At 40.3% G+C, this 23838-nt stretch overlaps 3 protein-coding genes across 3 annotated transcripts; 1 reads left to right on the top strand and 2 right to left on the bottom strand.

Moving 5' to 3' along the window:
* Positions 1–33: 33 nt before the first annotated feature.
* Positions 34–7647, bottom strand: dnase2 (deoxyribonuclease II, lysosomal). The gene is made up of 7 exons (XM_080768664.1): positions 7528–7647; positions 6854–6951; positions 6433–6604; positions 6104–6200; positions 4863–5027; positions 3432–3650; positions 34–2920 (listed from the first exon to the last, which is right to left on the bottom strand). The coding sequence occupies exons 2-7, from the start codon at positions 6949–6951 to the stop codon at positions 2514–2516; spliced, it is 1158 nt and encodes a 385-aa protein (XP_080624790.1). The 5' UTR covers positions 7528–7647; the 3' UTR covers positions 34–2513.
* A 1703-nt stretch (positions 7648–9350) lies between these two features.
* Positions 9351–13114, bottom strand: gpsm3 (G protein signaling modulator 3). Its single transcript, XM_080767820.1, has 5 exons — positions 12769–13114; positions 11699–12222; positions 11263–11431; positions 10851–11083; positions 9351–10205 (listed from the first exon to the last, which is right to left on the bottom strand). The coding sequence occupies exons 2-5, from the start codon at positions 12212–12214 to the stop codon at positions 10071–10073; spliced, it is 1053 nt and encodes a 350-aa protein (XP_080623946.1). The 5' UTR covers positions 12215–12222; positions 12769–13114; the 3' UTR covers positions 9351–10070.
* A 441-nt stretch (positions 13115–13555) lies between these two features.
* On the top strand, positions 13556–23036 carry pbx2 (pre-B-cell leukemia homeobox 2). Its single transcript, XM_080767164.1, has 8 exons — positions 13556–14048; positions 14790–14863; positions 15300–15544; positions 16181–16371; positions 17003–17138; positions 18350–18491; positions 20774–20871; positions 22244–23036. Exons 1-8 carry the CDS (start codon positions 13810–13812, stop codon positions 22322–22324), a joined length of 1206 nt encoding a protein of 401 aa, XP_080623290.1. The 5' UTR covers positions 13556–13809; the 3' UTR covers positions 22325–23036.
* Positions 23037–23838: the final 802 nt, after the last annotated feature.

The following is a 23838-nucleotide window of genomic DNA, read 5'->3' as shown; positions in this document are numbered from 1 at the left end:
GTGTGCCTATCAAACAGAACATTCTACCATTAGATTCTAATGCTAAACCTTACAACACAACGTAAGCTAATATTTAGATTTTCTGAATAGTGGTTCCTCTGAAGGTGCATTTGTTCACCTCATTAACCTGTGTGAGCTAAGGACTTTATTCTGAACTCTTTCCTTGATGCAGAAAGCTAATTGGGTGTTATCACAGATTAGCACTGTTGCCTCACAGCAAGAAGGTTCTGGGTTAAAATCCGAATGGGGCCTTTTTGTGTGGAGTTTGCATGTTCTCATGTTCATATGGAGTGTCGTCTGGTTGATCCAGTTCCCTCACACCAAAAGACATGCATGTTAGAATAGGGACACAATCCTGCCTTAGTGCTGGTCCTTGTGCACTAGTCAGTGGCTGCCCCTTTCTCTTAGTAGTTTGAATGTGTTAAATGTAGAGGATTCTAATTTAAGTTATGGTTAATATAATAACTCCCAGTGGGGAACAGTTAAGTTGTTGCTGTCGTGCAGAAACCCCTTATCTCCACAATGACATACTTTGTAATTCTAGCAAAAAAAAGCTTGGAGATGTTCTATTTCTATTTCCTGAAAAGTAAAAAGTTTTGGACATAGGAGATTTCCACCGACAGCGACAAAGTATAAAACATATAACTTTAATTAAAAGTCCTCAACGGGATATACAGTAATATCTTCATTGTTTGTTACCTGTACTGTACACTGAGTAGTACAGAGCCTCAATTTATTGAGTTGGCATAAAATGTCGTGTAAATATTTAAGTTAGAACAAAGACCTCTACTCACACACAGGCCTTTGAGGGGTGGGCTTGTTGGAAATAAGTCTTAACATGGATGAACTCCAGTGACCTCTGGTGTTGTCATACTAGCCGCTGGTGAAGGCTCCTTAGAGGCTGAGGCTTGGGCATGGTATGGCCAGGGAGAGGATTCTGGGCTATTTAGATCACTGGTTCCCAAACACTGCATCAGGACCCATTAGTGCGGCGTGGTCTCACAGAGCCATTTTTATGGGTCGCTTTATTTTTTTGTTTCCTACAAAAACACTTTGCGTAATTTCATGAAGAAATAAAATCATAGAAATTCCATACATTGGAAAACAAATGTTTAAGAATTAGTGAAAATAGCCGATCTACAAGCTCACAACGCGTCGCTTCGCGCTGCGTTGTGAGCTTGCAGTTCTGCTATTTTCACTAGTTTGGGTCCTGGGAAAACGTCCCAATTTCTCTTTTGGGTCTTGGGCTAAAATGTTTTGGGAACCACTGATTTAAATGTACTGTAGCACAATGTAATTACCAGTATGCTACTGGTTGTTTCAGTGCCTTTCTATACAGGTGGCGGTGCTCATTGGAATGTATACCGTATATTGTATGTATATATACAGTATGTGGATGTGCAATGTAAAAAAAATGTGAGTCACCTGCAGTGCTGTATCTGCTGACTATTGCTATTAATGCACTACATACATAACATCCTATTTTTGTGGTAATAAATGTACTTTTTTTATTAGTCCCGGTGCTGCTGATTGATGTTTCCATATTACTGTAAATGCCTAAATAATGTGCCCCGAATATAGAGGTTATTTTTGCTGAAACTGAATGTTTGTATTTGAATATTTATTTTACATTTTCAAGGTAAAAAGGTAGCTTTTACATCTAACACTCATTCATTTAGAACATGCAAATGTGCTATTATGCACAACTTTTATTAAAATTCAAGACAACCAGCATCTTAATCTTTGACAGTGGTATGAAATTCTAAGTCTAAAAGCCTGTAAAACAAAACAAAATAATTGAAAATAAACAAATATAATAATTATATAAAATAACCCTGCACATTAATGGCACCTATCGACTATCAATAAACCGGTAATGACATCAGTCAGTGTTTGCCTTTCAATGAATACTACCCCTTTGTATTTTAATGTTATTGTTCTGCTATTCTACAGTACCAGTTCATTTAAAGCAATGCATATGCCTACATGTACCTCAGAAGAATCACAATATTTAATGAAGACACACCTCACAAACCAGTTCAGGAATGATAAGAGTTGCAAAAGAGTGTGCAATGGTGCTTATAAAACGAAAACAAAGACAAAGAAATAAAATGACATTTCCATTTTTTTGGGCAGATTCAGAAAAAACATCTGGTGACCCCTCTAAATGATTTGGAGACCCCCAGGTTGAGAACCACTGCGAGACAACATTCAGCCACTAGGTGTCACACAACCTCCCCCCTCGAAGCTCGCACCCTCTCAAGTGGTTCATTGCACAAGCTGCATTATTTCATGATCAAGAGTGAGCCGAGTGTCATGTCAAGCCACCCTTAAAACCCACCTCTTTAGACTTGCCTTTGTCATCTAATCATCTCATTTGTTTTTTTCGCCTATTTTTAAACTTGCTAGTTTTCTTTTATAATTTAAACAACTACATAATTAATAATAATAATAATGAAAACAACACTCATTTGAGTGAGACACAGGCCTGACAAGATTCCATCCTTATCAAGTCACACCAGCTGCTTCAGCGTTGTGTCACACTTGCTCGTCTCTCCCCCACACATTTCACACTCTAGTGCTGCCGTGCGGTAGGCCTTCCACACCACCGGGTCCTGTAAACACACTGTGCCTCCTCCTCGCTTCTCCTCTGCCTGGTTGCGGTTTATGTCCCCCACACATACCCAACCCCCGGCACCGGGACTTCCAGCCCACAAGCCAGCCGGCTCTGTGCTCACTGCCCACTTGGAGTGATCCTGGGAGGCCTTGAAGGTAAACGTCTGCCCCGGAGAGAGGCTCTTGATGTCCAGGACTTTCCAGCCTTGGGAGCAGTCAGACGGGAGGATGCCTCTGGAGCGCACCCAGAACTGGACTAGTAGGTCAGACTGGAGGGTGGGGGCAACCCAGGAGTGGTACAGGTCTGATGGAGCAGAAGGGTGTGGAAGGCATAACACATGAGTTAAGTTTGGATCTGACTTTTCTATCGAATTATCATACTGGCTTATGCTTGTGATTGTTTCATAGTCTATGAAGCCACTGTGTTTTCAAAAACAACCAAAGCTTATTATAAAGCTGTTAACCACCCTAATATCTCCTGCCCCCCAGCTGGGATCTATACTTGGTCCCCTACTTTTTCCCCTCTACACAAAATATTTTAGACAAAAATATTCAGTATTTCCACTGAATGTTAACCTATTATAAGATTCCCAGAATAGGGATTCTACATTCTAGGATTTATGCTAGAAATTCCCAGAATAGGGATTCTACATTCTAGGATTTATGCTTTTAACCCATTGTTATATAATATTAATCACGTTAAATAGTGTGTGCAAATTAAAAGTAGCATAGTACAAACATAACAACAAAACACACAGGTAATTGTTGTTACCTTCAGAGTAGAATGTTTCAATGTCGCCTATGGCTTTACGTACCATTGTCAAAGGATGATCCTTTTGCAAAGTTGATGAAGTTGGTGCCGTGCAATGAGGTCAGAGTTACGCTGCGATTGGAAACAGGTTTGACATGTGGAAAGGTGTGATTGGCCAGTTGTTTCTTCTTACAAACGGCAGCCAAAGCAGGCACCATGGACACCAAGGATTCAGGGACATCACAGTCGTAGACATGAGGCTGATTGATCTGCAGCTGCTCACCTGAAATAGGCAATATTTCACACTTTACTCCCCCTTCTAAAATTAATCATACAGTAGTTCAGAGCCAGATCTCCTTTATTCAGCAATGCATAGGACGTGGTCTTAGTGACACTGGTGCAGAGGAGATCAACACGTTACATTCTTACGAATGTTGTCCAATAAATAGGCTTTTGGTATGACCATCAAGTTGGTTCTATGCCAAAAGTGATCAGTCAGCCAAGCCAATTACTCGGTATATATTCCTTGTTATGCTGTAACATATTGCCCAGACATCAGCTGATGGCACAGTTTTTCACCTGGTAATTACATTAGATCCATTGGAACACAGGTTATTTTTTCAATTTTCTCAAAAGTAATTGCACGATGTGCTCGTTATGAGTAGCATGTACTCGATGAGTCTGTGGCTGAACATAATGCACCTCGTTTTCACTAGCTTATCATACAGGGGATAGGACATCTCTATGGTTACTGTACATACTTCCATCCAATTACATTACACCATAGTGTTGCTATGGCAGCGGTGCCAACTGTTGGGTCTGCCAGTGAATTGAAGTGGCGGTTCTGTCACACGGTTAATGACATCCGTTTATGCAAATCATTCTTGGTTCAGCATCATTGTTGTCGGCACATGACTGGATTATTAAGTGTTATCTAACAATGACACAATTCAGATTCATTCTTAAATGTGGAAAGCCATCATTTTTACATATTGATCACAATATTGTGAAAAATAGATTGCTGTTTTAACCACTGAACTTGTAGATCTGTAATTTAATTCCAATGTTTTACACCACAGGTAACATCAGCTCATAATGATGTAACTGGACATTCATCTGTATTAGCCAGCAGTTACTGGTCATCAATTAAGCAATATAACAACCTTTAGCCTACTGTATATGAATTGTCTGAACTTAGAGCTGTCATAATTGTCACAATTATGAATAGAAATTACAATTCTGTTTGACTTTTAGGCTTTGTAATAAAAAGTGGTCAGGGCAGATATGAGAAATAAATAACTGATACTGTACCTAGAAATTGCTAGAATTTTTTATAAATTTAATATATCACAAAGTGAGCTTGTATTGTATGCTATTTCCGCTATATTTTATGTATGATTTTTTTTTTAATATGGACACGATTATGACAAAAAAACATTAGACAATTATGTAATAATTGTGACAACACTAGCAGAACTTGGAATCCCAATCTCACCAATGGTCTGAAAGCGTTCCAGCGGGTAGGTGATGCAAATGAAGTTTTGTCCATTGTTCATTCCACTGCTGGGGTACGAGTAGTGCCCCTGTTGTCGCACCGGGGGGAAACCTGGTGTGCTGTGTACCAACCAGAACCCTTGATTCTTATCCAACATGACAACTCCTGAGAAGGAAAGCATTGAATGTTTGGTTTGAGAACAGCCCCTGGACTTCAGTGTGACAGTGTAGGACGGTGATTTCCAATATTCTTTGGCTAGAATAACATCAAATTGCCAATGCTACCTCACGGTGTTCAGTGTAACACTGGTAAGAAGTAAAGTGGGGCCCTCGCACTTCTACTTTCTATACACACAGTGGGCAGTTACCTGCCATCTCCATTGTTTCCTATGTACAGCAGCTTTGTTAGCACAGGAGTAGTCTCGCGTGGCCAGACTGTTGCCTCCTGCAATCATTTGGAGATTGTGGAATAGCTGTCTGGCTACGCGAGACTAGCACAGCAGTGGCAAGACGAGCGACTGGCTGCCACACATCTACTACAGTTCAAGTTGCCTAAATCACACCCGTGTAAAGTAAGTGGTGCAACTCATTGGGTGTGTGTGTGTGTGTGTGTGTGTGTGTGTGTGTGTGTGTGTGTGGCTGTGCAACAGTGACACAAACCCCAAAAAAGAAGAAAAAAAAACGCTATTTTCGTGTTCGGACAGACCCAGCCAGGGACCCAGCCAGGGACCCAGCCAGGGAACGACACACATGAAGTGGTTGCACCACTTAAAAACAGAAATTGTAGAACAAAGCAGGGGCTCGCAACTCACTTGAATGCTCCAAAGATATTTGTTAGCGACAGAAAAGCAGTAATAGGTAAGTATTAGTATATTATCTTATATTATATATTATCAAGCACAGATATGCCCATTATACTGTATGGACTGGACATTTGTGACAAGAAGTTGTCAACACGATAAACCGGTATACAACAGGCAAACTTGCGCACAATGCTGCATTTTCTGCTTCTAGGAAATATTGTTGTTGTTGGGGTATTTGTTGGAATTCACTCTCTGCATTTACCCATCCCAACTATTAGGAGAAGTGGGCTATTTGGGCTATGTTAAATTATCTTTTTCTCCAAATCACCCAGTGGGCCAGAGTGTTGTGCCCTGTTTAGACATATTCAGCCAAATCTCATGAAAGTCTCAAAGCTGCTTAATTATATGATCATCATAGCAGCAATGATCTTGTCCTCACCTTTAGTATGCCCCCCTTGCCCATTATAAGGCCATCTGTCACCAAGGTCCTTGGGTGGCCTCTGGTCATTGTAAAGGATGTATGCTACCTCAGTGTTCTGAAAAGCATGCAGAGTAATGTATACCACAGTAATGTAGGCCTATACCAAACAAAGAGTCATGTGTACATGTGTGTGTATGTGCTTGTGCAATTGTGCACAGTTCTTGTGGTCCGGGCACCTAGGCTGACATCGTGTCGTGGGTTTGAGTCCCGATAAACACTTCTAGTGTCTAATCTATGCTCTCTTTTAACAAAGATAGATAGGCCAATCAAGGAAACACTATTCAAACCTCTTGCTGCAGATACAACTGTCCTACTGTCCTCCCGAGGGCTCCAGAGGTGTCATTGGCTGTCTGGTTCCCTTCTGTCCATCCTGAAGCACCTCTCTCCATCAGCAGGTACCTCAGTCCATCATAGAGGCTTTGTTTGCCATGTTCTTTAGGGAGTTTGTAAGCATAGAACCTGGCGGTGGAGAGAGAATCATGCTGATGATGCAGTTTAGTTGTTCCTTTTGTACAAACTTTTTAAAATAAATGTTTAGATGGGGATAAATCTATTCGTCGCTGTCCGGCAGAAACTAGCCAACTTTTTCAGGGTTTTCTTCTTTTTTTCCCCCATGAATCAAGGCTAATGAACAGCCTTTAGGTCTGTGTGTTGGTTCAAAAGAATATTGCATGAAATAGATATTGACAAGACTTAATAGAACTTTACCAATCAACAGCTTTTCCATTGTCGTTGAAGCAGGTGATTGGTGAAGTGTCTCCCTCTAGCGGTTGATACAAGATCAGCAGGACAAAGAATGGAAACATCTATGGAAGTTACAAGAGATGCTAAATCCGTTATAAAAAACAATGTACTAGTACAACATTTATTAAAGCTTGTGCTAGAATAAGCATGTGCAGCTCTAACAAGCAACATTTGTTTTTATGCTATTGTAAGGGTGTACGTCTGTACAGGGAGACTTCGTTGGTATTCATTATTCATAACAACTACTACAACTATCGTTATTCAATTTATCACCGTTGCCATTTAAGAATCAGTAATTGCAAGTATAAATGTAAAACTAAAACCTATATTTCCCCCTGCCCCTGTATGTTCCATAGCGATCAGCCGAAGGCGTCTATTCAAAAGAGACACAGAACTTATTTAAACAGGCAGTAGGCTATCATCAGCCCTCATCCTAATATATTGTAATTTTTTGTCCACTAAAGACACCTGCAGGCAGTTCTCGTTAGATAAGAAGATGAACTAATGAAATGGTATTTTCTGGTGAGAAACAGTCAATGAAATGTTATTATGGATATGTTATTAACTTGTCTTAAGCTGAGGTTTACCTGCCTGTAATTTACTGTAAAAATGTTGTTAAACCTGTCGACACCACTTACCTTGGAAAGACGACTTTATCCACATTGAATTACATTGGAATTCTAATGTCTGGTGCAGAATGCAGATAGTTGGTTCCTTCTTTTAACATAATTGCCATAAGTGTCGAAACTTCAACCACTTCCTTGTTTTGGTCAAGTGACCGATGACGTCACATGAGTTCAGCCTACTCTAGGAAGGCTCCTTTTCATGTTTTATCGGTTATCAGAACAAATTTATTATAATATTTTATGCGATTCATTTCCATGTAGCTTCGTAAAGTATAATGTAGATTATATAAAAACAACAACAACATATGGCTAGTGAAAAGTGATTGATTGATTGATTGATTGATTGATTGATTGATTGAAATATCTATTAACAGATTGGAGAATTGCAGTACATTTCAAGCACAACTCAATACAAAACTGTTAACTGTGGACAACACCATAAACAAAGCATTACACTTGTTTACAATAGGGTCCACCATGTTCAATTCATCATAACAATTAGAGATAGAAACGGATTTCCTGTTTTTGGCTATATATAAGTGTATTTCAAATTGCAGCCGTAGGTGCCCTTTGAGAGCGGTTTTGAAGGAGTCAAGGGATTTGCATGTCTTAATGACACATTTTGGTGACATAGGAGCAGAATGAATTTAGTCCCTTGTTTGTGCCAAATCTGGGTTGCACATGGTTTGTTGAACTATGTTGAACTATGGGTGTGGACTTCGTTGACATTAAGAAAGTATATAGACAGGTACATGGGTATCTTGGTGGTGTATCGAATCTTGTGGACCTGACCCATTGCAAAATGCTGTACTCTGCTGTCAACCCTAAGCCATTCCAGCCTGTCAAATTGGGCAGGGGTGAGGTGGGTTAGGGGAGTGAGGCCGTTCACGGCCGAAACGTTGTGTCTTATTTATGGTGTATTGAATAAAAAGCAAACACCTTGGAGCAAACCTGTGTGCGGACTCTCCTCTCTTCACTATCTCATAAAATGACCAGCATCTCTACTAATACTTTTGCTACTGTAATGTATATATATTGTATAATGTATATGTAAATATATCTTGCAAGACTATTCACAACCAACACTTGAAACCAACACAGTCATTCACTGTTTGTTTTTACTGTAGATTAAGCAGTAGCTGTATGAATTTATACAATAACTTCTGCATTTGAGGAAGTAACCCATCACCTTCTCTCACACCAACCGTGTCATCCTAGCACTTCCTCTAAAAGCAGTCTTCTATAGAATATAGGGGCTACAGAAGTTGCACTGTCACTCTCACAGTGGTTTCCACTTACCATTGAAAGTGGGTTGGTTGTGGTTCTCATTGTGTTATAATTTTGAGGCATTTATGTGATCTAGAGCATCTTGCAATGGATGAAGGAAAAGGGTTTGATGAAGGTGACTTTGACGTGACTGTTGCAACTTGCAAGAATCAAACATGGCTCTATAGGCCGCTGTGATATTGCATGGCCTCAATATTGTTGGTTCTCAATTTCCCCTCTGTCCATCCTAGCAGCCAGGAGCTAATGCTTGAAATATCTTATTAACTACAGCTAAATGTACTGTATCTTGCCTGAGGATCTATAGTGAGAGCTGCTCATTTAAATGATGTCATACACATTAAAATCGTCAATGTGTACAAATTTCAAGTTCTCAGTCAGAGACTCAGAGTTATGAATGGATGAATTAAATTTGAAGATTACCAAAAAGGAGAAGTAAACATAGAATACAATCAAATAATGATTTCTATCAATTATGTTAATTAGAGCAGCTCAAATCTCCCTTTTCACAACCCAATAAAAATAATAATAAATGCAATGTGTATAAAAGGCTCAGAGGCATATTTTATTATCCAAATACAGTTAATTAATGCAGCCTTGACAAGATCTGAAACTCAATCTGTGGCGTTATTTCTCATCACTGCTTACCAATGCAGTTTCTGTCATACAGTATACAGTACATAGTACAACAAGAGAAATATGATGAATATGACAAAGATACAACAGTCTATTTATCAAGGAACAGGGTTTTCTGTACATAGTCACAAACAACCACTCAGACAGACATCTTAGGTTTTTTTCTTTTTTTTTGCAAACAAGTAATACAATTCTAGACTCTAGATGTGTGCCTCATTTTGCATTGGATTGTCCTACATCTGATGAGAAGCACTGGATTATTCCTCCTCACTGGCTGATGTGCAGTGATAGTTTTTAGGATTATGAATGGTCAAGAAGCAAAACCATTACCTTTATTTGTCTTTGAGATCATTTAGAAAAACATGGCCAATAAGGACAATGTAAAGCAATTTCATTACAACATTAAGAGTATACAAATTCATCAGAAGTGGCTACATTCACAAAAATGGCTTTTGTTATTAGCATTTTGCTGGACAGTTTTTTATCACATAGCAATATTATCAAAAGACCAGAGAACAAGTTGGTCAACAAGCCATGAACTAGATAAAACAAATGTTTAACACAGGTGTACGACAATACGTTTTTAAAAAGGCATTAAACTAGGCCAGACTCCCAGGCTAGGCCATCTTCTTGCTTCAGGTTTTAAGCGGTAGCTCGGTTCTTTGCTCCTCCATGCGACCTCCCTGGACCCTCAGCAGGAGGGAGAAGAAGTCCTCGTCATCCATGGGTCCAGGGGCTGCGCTACGCTGGTCCTCCAGCCTGCCTTGGGCCTGGAAATGGGTTTAGAATTCTTACGCAATGCCTTCATGTATGAAATGGCCATCATTGGATATGATCATATATGAGACAAGAACAGCACTGCACTGTTTTTTTTTATCTACAAAGCCTTACTTAAGAAATTGCCTAATTATCTTAACAGCCTATATTAGATTCTAAAGTTGGGCATCAGCACACCCGTTCTCAAGATTACTTTGTTTTAGGAATTCCCAATAGTTCTGAACTGGGTAAGATGTCTTTTCGTTATACTATGCCCTTCACATTTGGAATTGTCAACAATCAGTTTTAGAACTTGATTTCACTTGATCATTTTAAAAGACTTGTAAGGAATGCTCTGAGTTCTAGCTGTAGGCCTACTGTGCTTGTACATTCTGAAATATCTATTACCGTGTAATATATTTGTGTTTAAAATGGTATGCCATGTTTACTGTAATCAGGGCGTCCATTTGAAAAGAGCTGGCCTCAATTGACCTTCCTGAATAAATAAAGGTGAAGAAAATGAGTAATGCCTCCTGGAAATAGCTGATGTGATACCTCTGGTGGGTCCATTGCCATTACAAGTTGAAAAAAAATCTTCATGGCAAGAGGCTGTCTATGACAGAAAGCATCTAAAATGTAAGAGGGGTCAGCCTACTTACTTGTGTGGTGATAATCATATTGTACAGGTCCTCCTTGGGAACAGTGACTAGAGCAGCTGGCTTTTTCACAATTGTGAGTTGTCTAATACTGCCTCTGAATCTGCTGGCTCTTGACTTTTGGGGTGGGGACCTTTGTAATTCAGCCCGCTGGTCATCTAGACGGCGAGCTTGGGCTTTAGCCACCAGCTCAACGAACTCCTCTTTCTGCAATGAAGTCATGGAGGAGAACATGACTGTTGGGAATGAAACCAAAACATAATTAGTATCAGCTCAAAATAAAATGTTTAACTTGATGCACATAAAATCTGAGAGTGGACATGGACCTGTGAAGGGCTCAGAGTTTAACTCAGATTTTTACTGTGTAATATGTACTTTACTATTGCATTCTTTGGCCTGCCCCATAATCTCTCACCTCTCTTAGCTGGTTGTCTGGTATTAGGTTCCGAGTGGCACCTCCTCCTTGCAAATCCACCCTCCAGACTGAAGGAGCAGCGCTGGTCATTGAGCCTCCTTCCCTCCTGCAGTGTGCACAGCAGTTCATATAGTGCCTCTGGGAAGTCAGGAGTTGACATGTGGTGAGCCTAGAGAAAAATAAAGACAGGGGAAGCAGTGAGTATGAGTGAGAGAGGAGAGGTTTCAGAGTGGTACCGGCTGTGTTCTGCTATATACACCCACACGCACTGTTACACAAAGTTCAAACCCTTGTTACTCTGCCAAAAGATTGGCCTCTGTGTGTGCCGGTTAGTTTAGAGAGTCAAGAAATCTGAGAATAGATAATTTGTTCACCACGTGAATTACTAACTGAATTAAAGGTCCAGATCAATGTGAAATCGAGACAATCCACCAACCTGTTTTCTGGCACCCACTGGACTCTCTGTCACCATAGATAGCTGGTCAGAGGAAGTAAGTCGATTTGTGTCCACTTGATGGCCTGTTACTGTGGCTATGTCTTTCTCTGTCTCTGTGTCTGTGCGTTCTGTAGATTTCTCAGGTACTTTGTTGCATTTAATTGCATCCTGGGTCTCCCCATCACTCTCTTTACCATCACCATGAACATTGTCCGTTTCTTCTGGCCTCTGCTCAACTCCATGATCCTTTTCATACCCAATGTGCAGTCCTCTCTGCAGGCTCTGTGCTTCTAAAGGCATTTCACTCGATACAATGTCTCCACTTAGCTCTTCTTCGGAAATTTCATCTTCCTTTTTCACTGCTGCTGAGTCTCCATTATTGTTGACAACTACTGCTGCCTCACGGCCGACAGTCCGTATTTCAGCAACTCCCTCAACAGCGTCCCCCTCTTCAATGATGACAAGACGTTCCAACTTCTCTTCAGCCATTTCAGCTTTCACTTGCGTCATCGACATAGCTTTGTCTAAACAAACATGATAGGAAAATACACATAAATGATAAAATAGTGTGGGAAACATTTACACTGACAACATGACCCCATTTAATAGTAAACATAACATCAAGCATTAGCTCTCACTCGACAGGAAAACAGGCATGCAGCTGCAGCTTAGTTCTGAGGACATGTATTTGAAACCAGATTGACAGGTTCTAGCATGTACACAGTAGACTGCAGATGTTTATGTTGAAAATCTGAATGTCAGTCACATTTTTTTTCTTTCCAACCTTTGGAAAGAAATGTTTTCAAAGGGCTGTGAAAATCTGATCTGCTGAATGCTTCCATTATGACTATGTTATACATGTCTCTATAAACACTCATTCAGTATATTTGCCTTATTGATTAAATAAATTATATTCTTTAAGCCTAATTTAAGCAAGTCTTCTTGATTACTCCTTCAAGTCAAATTAAACTTAAGTTCCCCATAGCAGGAACATGAAAAGGTTGTCTCAAATATTGTGGTTTTGAAGTTGAATCTAATTACAATGTAATAACTCAGGCAGTTTATTTTACCTTTATCTTTTGTAATTAATCCCTGAAAAGCATCATCATTTGAAGTCCATGTAGATTGAGTAGAGCTCCATTGATTCAGTTCTCAAATGTGCATGAAAAACTTGAGTGTAGCTTCACATGCCGATGCATCTGCTTAACTCTCTCTGTCTGTCACGTCTCTCTCTCTTTTTCTCTTCCTGTTCCTCTTACCCTCTATGCCCACCTCTTTATTTCGTTTGTTTGGCTCATATCTTTCAGTGCCATTCTGTTTAAAATAATAATAATAATAGACAAATGTATATGTGTCATTATAGCCTGCCCTTGTTCCACAGAGAAAGAGTTTACCATTAGGGATTACCGTAAAACTGAATTAGCTGTGAAAGTCAGCAGCTGTTGCAGTGCTCTTTGAATTATATATCAGACCTGCAGCTGTGACATGTTGAAACAGGCGCCTGTTCTTCTTGGCTGTGGTTTGGTTTTGGCACACATCCTGTTGACTTGCACCTAAAAGAGAAGTAGACACACAGACAAGAGGAACAATTGTTAATGAGACTGTCACTGTGTCACATTTATGAATATAAAATAAATGTTTCTAATTTTAGTTATAGGCCTACTCAAATTAGGGCATGCATAGAATGCTGCATGGTCACCTAGTTACCTATCTGTATACACATTGTGATAATTCCCCAGTCCCCACCCAGTTAACACACACCCGCGCGGCGCGCGCGCGCGCGCGCACACACACACACACACACACACACACACACACACACACACACAATTTCTATTCTTTAAAGTGTGATTGTTCAGATAGCAGTCAGGAAAGAATTAGCCTACGGTTCACTTCTCCAGAATTTGAACTAATTTGCTGTGACTTATTTAGCAACGCAGACAACCCATATATAAATAATATAAATACGGTACGACTTTTCCTTTTTTACATTCCAGCGCTAGGCAACTTTGGTGGCGAGAATGCTTCAGTGGTGCGTGTGGTGTGCATGTGCGTGACTGTGACTGTGCGCACTTTTGGGCAGCAGTCGTCGCCATCGTGCGTCGCTGAACATGTTGCAGCAGCAGCCTCACACTGGCAACGGGCCTTCCAACGGCCGGGGACTGGGCCTCAGCGGCCACCCCGGGATGCATGGCCTCAACTCGGTTCACCAACCTTCCCAACGCCGCTCGGACGGAGATCCGGGCCTCGAAGGCACAGAGAATGGACATGAAACCCGCAGAGATATTGGTGATATTTTGCAACAAATAATGACCATCACCGACCAAAGTTTGGACGAGGCACAAGCAAAGTTTGTGATTTTTTTTCCTACACATTTGATTTAGATGTTTAGTTAGCTGACTCCTTCCCTAGAGTCAAAGTTTCCTGAACTTCAACCGACCTATTGTTTCATTTTAATATATGAGTTAACGTTAATGAAAGTTCGTGTTATATGTTCCCCTTCCCCACTAACGTGTGGTTTATTTAGCTGCCTCTATTTGAGTTATTACCATTTGTAAACAAACACGCATTTGTTTGTAGAGTGTTATTAGCTATTGTTGGCTAGTTAATGTTAGCCTTGATCCTTCGTTGCACGACTCCGCTCGACACAAATTACGTCATTTACAACTAAAAAGGTGTCGATGCGACCCACGTCGACACCTTTTCAGTTGAAAACACATATATACTTTACTTTTGCGAAAGGCTCGTACGAATATGTATACATTAGCATTTAGGCTAACTGCTCAACAATAAGTGCTGCTGGCTGACGTTTTGAGTAAAGACTTCACGTTTATATGTATATTAGCTACATCAACGTCGCTTGGCCCCTTGGTAGCGTTTATCTTTTACATCACATAGATGAAAAGACGGATCATTAAAAGGCAAATGCTAACGTTGCTATTAGCTAGCCAGTAGCTAATGTTTGCTAAAATAAAGCATGCTATGGAGGCTGGTTTGTCACTTCATTTGTGTTGTTTGTTTTGATCTAAAGTTATTATAGCCAATCATTCTACCAAGCTGGCTAAACACCATGGTCGTTCTTCCTGCACAGGAAACATGCATTGAACTGTCATCGAATGAAACCTGCTTTGTTCAGCGTTTTGTGCGAGATCAAGGAAAAAACTGGTAACGTTATGACAAAGAGTTTTGACCCTGTCAATATTGTTGGTTATATTTCAAACTCTTCCAAAGTTTAACCTTTAATCTGTAGTGCTTCGGGCCCTTGTCCACTATATATTTTGTTTACATTATTCTGCACATTAACAATGAACAGTTACCAAAAGATTCAGAATATGACCAAAACATCAGTTTGCAGAATTTGACCTGCTGTAGTTAACACATTGGAATAATAATAATAATAATAATGCAGTAGTAACAAGTTAACCTAATTTGTTGCATAAGACAAATAATGTGACTAATGTGACTATATTTTCTCCTCTTATTAAGTGCCTAAACCAGCTTCTGATTCCACATAGAATGTACACATTATTTTTTCTCCTTGTTGACAACTTGACATCTCACCTACAAAATCCTTCTCAATTTGACACTCTCTTTGTGACAGGTCTGTCGATGAGGAACGCCCAGGAGGAGGAGCCCCAGGACCCGCAGCTCATTCGACTGGACAACATGCTGCTGGCGGAGGGTGTAGCGGGGCCAGAGAAAGGGGGCGGGGCTGCAGCTGCCGTGTCCGCGGCCACTAGCTCTGGAGGGATGTCACCCGACAGCTCACTCGAGCACTCCGACTACAAAAGCAAGTTGAGCCAGATTCGGGGTATCTACCATACCGAGCTGGAGAAATATGAACAGGTACTTATGTCGACAGCAGAAGGCCAACCCTATGGCTTTTCTTTTGTAATGGGGCAGCTATGTCGGCTTATTTTGCTCACACACAGACAAACTGCCATATTTGGGTTTCTTTTTTCACTGGTCTCCTGGGCGGGATCAGACTTGGGATGTTGCATTTAGGTGGTTCATGAAAAACTACACAAGCATGATGTCAATTAATAAATGGAGAAGCGACAGGACACACACAGTGTCTCTCACCAGAAATGGCAATCTCTGAGAAAAAATGTCTTAGCACTGCAGCATGTCGGAGGTTATTGTAAACAAACAGTGGAGATGGGTAAAATCACTCTATACAGTCTAACGTTCAGAACTCGGATGAGCCCTAGCAAGTATCTATCACTTTTATTGTTTCGGCAATTCCCACTGAAACCAAAATACTTTCAACATCATTTGGAGTATGCAGCTCAAAAGTGTCAGTGTCAGAAGTGTCCTTGAGAAAGATGCTGAACTCCAAATGTTCTTACTCCTAATGGGATGGGTTCAAATTAAATGGACAAATTACAGGTGTGTGCAAATGTACTTGGCCACAACCCCAATAACAACTAAACACATATATTATTATTTATTTATTATAGCTTCAACCTTTTTCTTGTCCAGGCATGCAGTGAGTTCACCACCCATGTCATGAACCTACTGAGGGAGCAGTCCCGAACACGGCCTGTGTCCCCAAGGGAGATTGAGCGCATGGTGGCCATCATCCACCGCAAGTTCAGCTCCATCCAGACCCAGCTTAAACAGAGTACCTGTGAAGCTGTCATGATCCTGAGGTCCCGGTTCCTTGATGCAAGGTGTGTGTGTGTGCGTGACGTGTGTGTCTTGGTATTCTTGGATAAGTATGCGTCAACGGAATAACATCCTGATAACGGAAAAACATCCTGATAACAGCTGTTAACCTGATCCTTATAACAGCTGTAATAACAGGCCGTAATAATTTACACAATTTGGTGTAATTATCATTGACGTATCCCTGAACCCAGTTAAAATGCCACCATGTTATGTTTTAATGGCACTTCATTGGTGGAACAGTACAACCCAGAGTGTGGGAATTCATGTGGGAATTCAAGACACTATGGGCTGTATTTTGCGTGTCTTAAGTACCAGGTCTTATTCCTTAACTTGAGTAAACTAAAGACCTGGAGGCGTGATCAATGCTCTTTGGGCACTCAGAATAGCCAAATGGCATTGATCACGCCTCCAGGTCTTTAGTTTACTCAAGTTAGGGAATAAGACCTGGTACTTAAGACACGCAAAATACAGCCCAATGTCTTTAGCTGTGGCTAACGACTATGCATGCTACTGTGACTGTGGTAGTGAATAAGATTGATATAATGTCATGAATAATGGATGTTGAAGTAGCAATATCAGAACAAAACATACAAAAACATAATTTTTCCCCCTCATGTACTTCTGTCTTGACAGGCGCAAGAGACGTAACTTTAGCAAGCAGGCCACTGAGGTCCTGAATGAATATTTCTACTCCCACCTCTCAAACCCTTACCCTAGTGAAGAGGCCAAAGAAGAAATTGCCAAATCGTGTGGAATCACTGTGTCTCAGGTAGGGATTGGCACCTACCAAGAACTGGTGCTAATTTGGTAGCGGTTTGGTTGGACAAAATGGAAATAACAATAAGATTTTATAAAAACATTATCAAAGACTCAAAACCAACATCAATTAAACTACTGTTTCATAAGAAAATGTTTTAAGTTAGACCTAAAACAGTCATATAGTCAAATAGTATTTGCTTCAGAGAAGCTCAAGAACTAGTTCTGTCTCTAATCTTGTTGAACAGCAACTAGTCTGCATTTTGACTAATGGTGTAAAATCAATTCATGCTCACGGGCAGTAGACTTTGTTTTTCCCTCCAGGTGATTGTAATCACATATGAACATGTAATATCAGATATATCCTCGTTCCTGGTCGGGCATAGACAGAGTTGCATGTGATAGAACTGAAACCATTTTAAAGCACTGCTATGTTGACAGAGCAAGAGTCCTTGTGTAGAAGCTGATTTGTTTTGCAGCAGCTACAGTATGTTCTTTGCAAAGGTACAGTACATGGTGTTTGTAGAAGTGAACACACTGACTGGAGCAACACGGACAATTAAAGACTCTTTTATTAAGGTGCTAGTACAAATGGAGAATGACTGACACTTTGATGCTACTGCATCCTCAGAGTCATGAAAACAAATGGTGTTTATTGTCATACAATACATACAGTTGGTAGCAGCAGTATAGACAGTGATATTCTTGTACTTTTTGTACTTATTTTACTTCAAGCTTCAACAGTGCGCCTAGTAAGAAATAAATTCTGTATATCCAACTATCAACAATCATGTACAGTCTAGTTCATACTTAGTAATAATTATATAAATAGCAGTCACATAAGTAACTACAGTGCTAGAAGTACAGTGAGAAATTCTAAAGTGCACTGTATGCATCTGCACTGTATCTGTGTCAGACAGTTGCCTTGTCTGCCCAACGAGTGACCGGAAGCATACCAGACATGTTTAAACGAGTAACATCGAGTAACTGTCACTTAGTCTCCAAAAGAGTGATGTAGGGCAAAAGAATCCAGCAGGGCGACAATTTAAACCTGTAGAACCTGTACCACTGATTTATGCCTGTTTTTTGGTTTGTGTGTTTTTTCTTGAAAGTGTTGAAATCATGACTGGGATGACATGTGCGTGCCCGACCGACCAACCACTGGTCTTGATTCATAGTTAAAGTTAAATGTAAACTGACATTTTGATGTCAAAACAATGGCAGGTGTCCAACTGGTTCGGCAATAAGAGAATTCGCTACAAGAAGAACATTGGCAAGTTCCAGGAGGAGGCCAACCTCTATGCCATGAAGACGGCAATTGGGGCAACACAGAATGAGGACTCACCGCACACTCCCAACTCCACAGGTATCAAAAGGCATTCCCAAGTTTTGGATGGTGTACTGTAGGAACACTGGATACTACAGGCTTTAGTTCAGACATGCTATTGGTCCGACAACCTACCTAACCGAACCATGTTCGACCGCATGTTGGTCCGTTTGTGTCTAATCTGCGTGTGCATCCCGGGAGTTTCCTTTTCACAGGCCCCGTGATGGGGGGTGTCAAAGGAAGTATGTATAATTACTAATTCATTAGAATATTAAAAACAATACCATAATGGTATTTAGTTTACACTTTAATCAAATGGTTTGGTAAAAAATCTTAGTTATATTTGGGAAAGGCACTGAACAGCAGAAAACACTGACACACAACATGACAAGTGTTTTGGAGTTTAGGGTGTGGTCGCACTAGGGATGTGAATGACTCAGTATTTGGCAAGTCGACATGTGGCCATTTACTGTCGTGTCAGGAGAGCGCAACTGTGCATTGACTGCTGCACCCATCATGTTTAGAATTTGCATCAAAGCCCCAATGATAAAAATTGACTTTATTTTGTAAACATGTGTTTATTCAAGTGCCTCTTACTCTAGACTGCAGCTTGTACAGAAAGCTGCAGCTAGACTCCTGACTGGGACCAGAAGGTGGGAGCACATTACTCCCAGTATTTATTATTTGTTTTTAAAGCCCACCATGGGCTGGCACCACCATAGAGTATTAAAAGGATAGAGACTGAACTGGCGCGAAGCTCTGCCCCTCCGCTATTCATGTCAGTGGAAGTTGCTCAGTGGCGTTTTGAAGCCGCCGGAGGGACCGTCTATTTCCGCCTTTTTGGGCGCACTTCCGCATTTGACCTCCAACATTTGGAGGTCAAATGCGGAAGTGCAACCGCGCTCAATGTTAAAGCTCAGCTGCGCGGGGTTTCCTCGTCATGAATCCACGGGTCCGCCTGCAGTCCTTCCTCTTACCACTAGGGCCCAGCGCTTCAACATTGGAGTGCCGAGCTGGCCCATTGGGCACCACCCTACATCATGTGAGCTGCTTCCTCCCCCAGATAACCCTAAGATAGGGCATTAACCAAAAATGTGATTATTCGGGTAGTCTACTTGTAGTCTACAAAAATCGAGTAATCGCTAATATTATTTTTAATATATACCGGTATATATAATAATAATAATATATATATATATTTATTTTTAAGCTTTTCTACAGCAGACATGCAGCTGTGAGCTCTGTTGTTTTGTTGGTAGTTCTCCAACTTAAGTACTAATCCATTCCTGGCTGATTGTTTTCATATATACAAGCCTACTATACGTGGGTTTTGCCGTCACCGTCACTCGTGTAGGTGCGGTGGGCGGCAGTGGCACTGTCAGCATTCAAGACAGATTTTCTTTGATAAATGCATGCCCATAGGCTCATATGCTCAATGGGGACAACTACAGTGTGTAAATACTTTTACTATTGGTGAATACGTTGTTGAACATTTAGGGTTGTATGAATTGAACCGCTCGGCCAAAATATATATATATTTACTTACGATTTTTCGACTTCTATATTTTTTTTAGTCGAGATGAGCATGAGTCGAAAATCGACTTCTATTCACATCCCTAGGTCACACCGAACTGGACTTTTACCTATGCAGGCGGATGAAGCGGTTTGTTATCATTTGCGGATTTCTGCAAAAACAACGCGGTCACAGTTAATGTTTAAAAAAAAGAAATTCTCCATGAGTCAAAGACATAACAGAGTAAGTAAAGTATTTAAATAAAGTCATTTCTTGGGTGAAGAAGCTGTCTTGTTAGGGTGACCGCGCATTTGAAGTGGTCGCCCCCACTTTGTGGAATGCCCTGCCCCTTGAACTGAAGAATGCAGAGTCTGTCAACGGTTTTAAGAGATTGTTAAAAACGTATTTATTTCGCCAGCACTTTATTTTATGATATATATTTTTTGCTTGATTTGTTGCATTTTAATGTTTTACCTTCTACTGTTTGTTTCGTGCCCTTGTTTTAACATGATTATTTTACCTGTTGTACAGCACTTTGTAACATTGTTTCGAAAGGTGCTCTATAAATAAAATGTACTTACTTGTTAGACATCTCGTTCTCAACATAAGGATTTGTTTGTCTGGTGTTAAAAGATGTTTGAGCAGACAAATATGCTGATGGCGTTGTTCTGCACTTGCTTGAGGAAATGAATGTACCATTTAGGTTTAGGATGTCTGTCATCTTATCAGTAATGCTATTATTTTGCCAGAAGTGTGTGTTCCATAAAATAATAGCATTCATTTTACCATATTGTTCTCTCTCCTATAGGGTCCGGGTCCTTTTCTTTGTCAGGGTCAGCTGACCTTTTTCTTGGTGTTCCACCAATGAATGGAGAGCAGCCTGCCTACCAAATGGGAGCACCACAGGTACTAAAGATCAATTCCTGAACTGTTACAGTTACATCTATATATTTTTCACACAAAATGGACCTTTGTAGTGTTTTGAGTTACATATCGTTGCTGTCGGGAGGAAACCACCTTACTCCATTTTTTATGTTTTTGATATTTTTTTTTGCATAAATCAGTGCTATTGAAGAATACAAAACGACTCGCCCTGGGCGTACAGCCGGCGGAACAGCGCGGCCTGGTATTCCTAAAGTAATCGAAGTAGATTATGCTTAAACCGTTAAACCTAACCTTAACCTCAGTAAAACTATGCCTAAACCTAACCCTATTCCTAAACTTAACCCCAGTCAAACTATGCCTAACCCTAAACTTATTTCTAACCTTATTCTCAGTAAAACAAAATAAAGAATACAAGAACCGCCACACCGAGCTGTCGGTGGAAAAAAGCTGGGGCGAGATGGAATTGGGGCGACCTGTTACCCTATTGAACACCCCTTACATGTGTTGTTTAAAATATTGAACCAATGAAAAGTATCAACGCTTTGTGGTTGGTATTGCAGCCTCATTATTGCCCTGATGAAGGTTAGGTCGAAACATGTTGGCAGTTTTTAATTTAATAAGGCTATCCTCATTTTAACCTTGAGTGCTCGGATCATTTCTTTTTTTTTTATGCCTTGATCCGTGTGAGCACCTTTTTATTATCATCACAATTATATGTCCATCGAGCACCTGGTTAGTTTTTTTTTCCTTTGGTATTGCAGCCTGTTCATAAGAAATATTGTTTTTTTGTCATTGGCATTTGGATTACTTAAATATTGTGATTGGATTGCCATTAAATTAGCTCACACAAGGAATGGAACATAATTATCTAGGTAACTATGGTTATTGGATCAATCATGTACCGTATAGCATTGTATCCCAAGTGTCATTGGGCAAGACACACAATGCTCCTGATGTGCAGGTTGGCACCTTGCATGTGTGAAAGTTTATCAATGGGTTAATGTGAGGGAAACTGAATAGTACTGATTTGTCAAAGACTAGTAAAGCCCAATATACATGCTATTAGTATTTACCATTATGTTGACTTAAACAGGCATTACAGGCTATTTGAGCCTGTAATTACGACAGTAGGCTACTATGCTATGCTATGCTGTCATATTGATGACGCACCAACTTGGGAGAGTTATGTGTTCTACATACAGACAACTGTTTCAACCCATCAAATGAGAGAGTTAGGGGATCTCCACATATAGTCATAAAGGGAACACGCACACACTCTAAAGCAGAGATGTCTTTCTTTATAGGTAGATACACAACAACAATACACAACAACTGTCATGCAAGACTGTGTCACTACCGGTCTAAAAAAGGACTTACTCTTTCCACTTGGCAGACGAACGGGACCTGGCCGGCTCGAAACGCGTCACCCTCTGCCACCTCACCCAGGAGTGACCAATCTGACAACTCTGACTGAACCCGTCGCCAACCGGCATTGGACGACAGCAACAGAAAGATTGCAGATGGAAAAGACAGAAAGAATGATATGACTCTTTCCCACTTGGCTGCAGTTGTTTTTGTATGTTTTCTTTTTTGGTTGTTTGTTCTTTTTAATGTACGTATGCTTTACTTCATGTTCCCTGTTGTTTACTGTTATGTTAATATGATGGTGCTGAGTGTGGGAATGGTCAAGTGAACGTGTGCATGTGTGTGTATGAGTATGCAGATGTGTATATTGAGTGCATGCATGTGTGGTTTTATTATCGGGGCATTGGGTCAGGTTTGCTCTACTTTGACATGTTACTGCAGTGTGTGTGTGCGCGCGCGCGCGCGCGGGTGTGTGTTTCTGTGTGGGGAGGGGTGTGGGGAAACTGCATTATAATTTTTATCACCCTATATTATTGCTGTTTTATTAGTAGTGCTACAAGTCTTTTATGATTATCGTTTTAAGGCTCATTTAGAGAGAATGCATTTAATGAATGAGAGGGCAAAAGAGAAAATCCAAAGATTTTGTGTGTTTGTTTCTCTTGTTTGTTTTGTTTTTTCCTACTGGGCTTGTATGTCCCATATAATGGATGACGTGTGCCTGTGTCCATATTTACGGTTTGAATGAGTATATCAACAGTGCTGTCTTTTCTGTACAGTGAAACACCTGTATTCTCTCTACCTCTTTTACAATAAAGACTGTATTCAAAACTATGGGGTATATTCATTTTACCAAATAGAATGTTCAGCATCTACAAAATTCAATATGGATATTTTTACAAGCACATTATAGTTGTAGCTCACACCGTGGATAATCTGCTAATGTTTTAACTATAGTAACTTTGATATTATTAATGTTACTGTCACACGGGTTGGATTATACTGAACGGAATGGGCTTAAACAGACCTAATTGACCAGAACCTTTGCGAGCATTGTTGAAGACTTGTCATGTCAATCAGGTTTAGTTGATTTATTGATGCACAAAAGTACAGTTCAATAGGTCTATAGGGATTTAAAACTCAAGAAAGACTGGCTTGTTTCCATTGGGGTCCTTTGTACTCCATGCATCAAAAAATGTAATGACAGACACATCATTCAATATTTCAATGAATTGAGTACAAATTACCCCAAATTAGGATGAACCAAAAGTTCTATTGGAAACTGAAGGAATAGCCTATAGAATTGCATATACTTACCATACTGTGTGTGGGTGTGTGTGTGTGTGTGTGTGTGTTTGCGTGCGTGCGTCTAATAATTTGGTGCCCCTCTAAACTTTACCCCTCTCACTTTTTGAGCACATAATGCACATTTATATCCTCACAATGTGATTATTTTGAACAAACAATATGCAAATATGAATTCCTTGTATTATAACTTCTCAATGGTAATCTGGGAACTCTATAGGCATACTCGTAAAAAACATACCTATTTCTATAATAGCCTAAGATTTAGACTCGTGGATGTAGGCCTACCGGTATTTTATCGATTTGGACATTTTCAATCTA

Source organism: Protomyctophum bolini (assembly GCF_963924005.1).
Source record: "Protomyctophum bolini genome assembly, chromosome: 7".
NCBI lineage: Eukaryota > Metazoa > Chordata > Actinopteri > Myctophiformes > Myctophidae > Protomyctophum > Protomyctophum bolini.
Note: the sequence above shows the minus strand (reverse complement) of the source record. Positions and strands in the feature narration are given on the sequence as shown.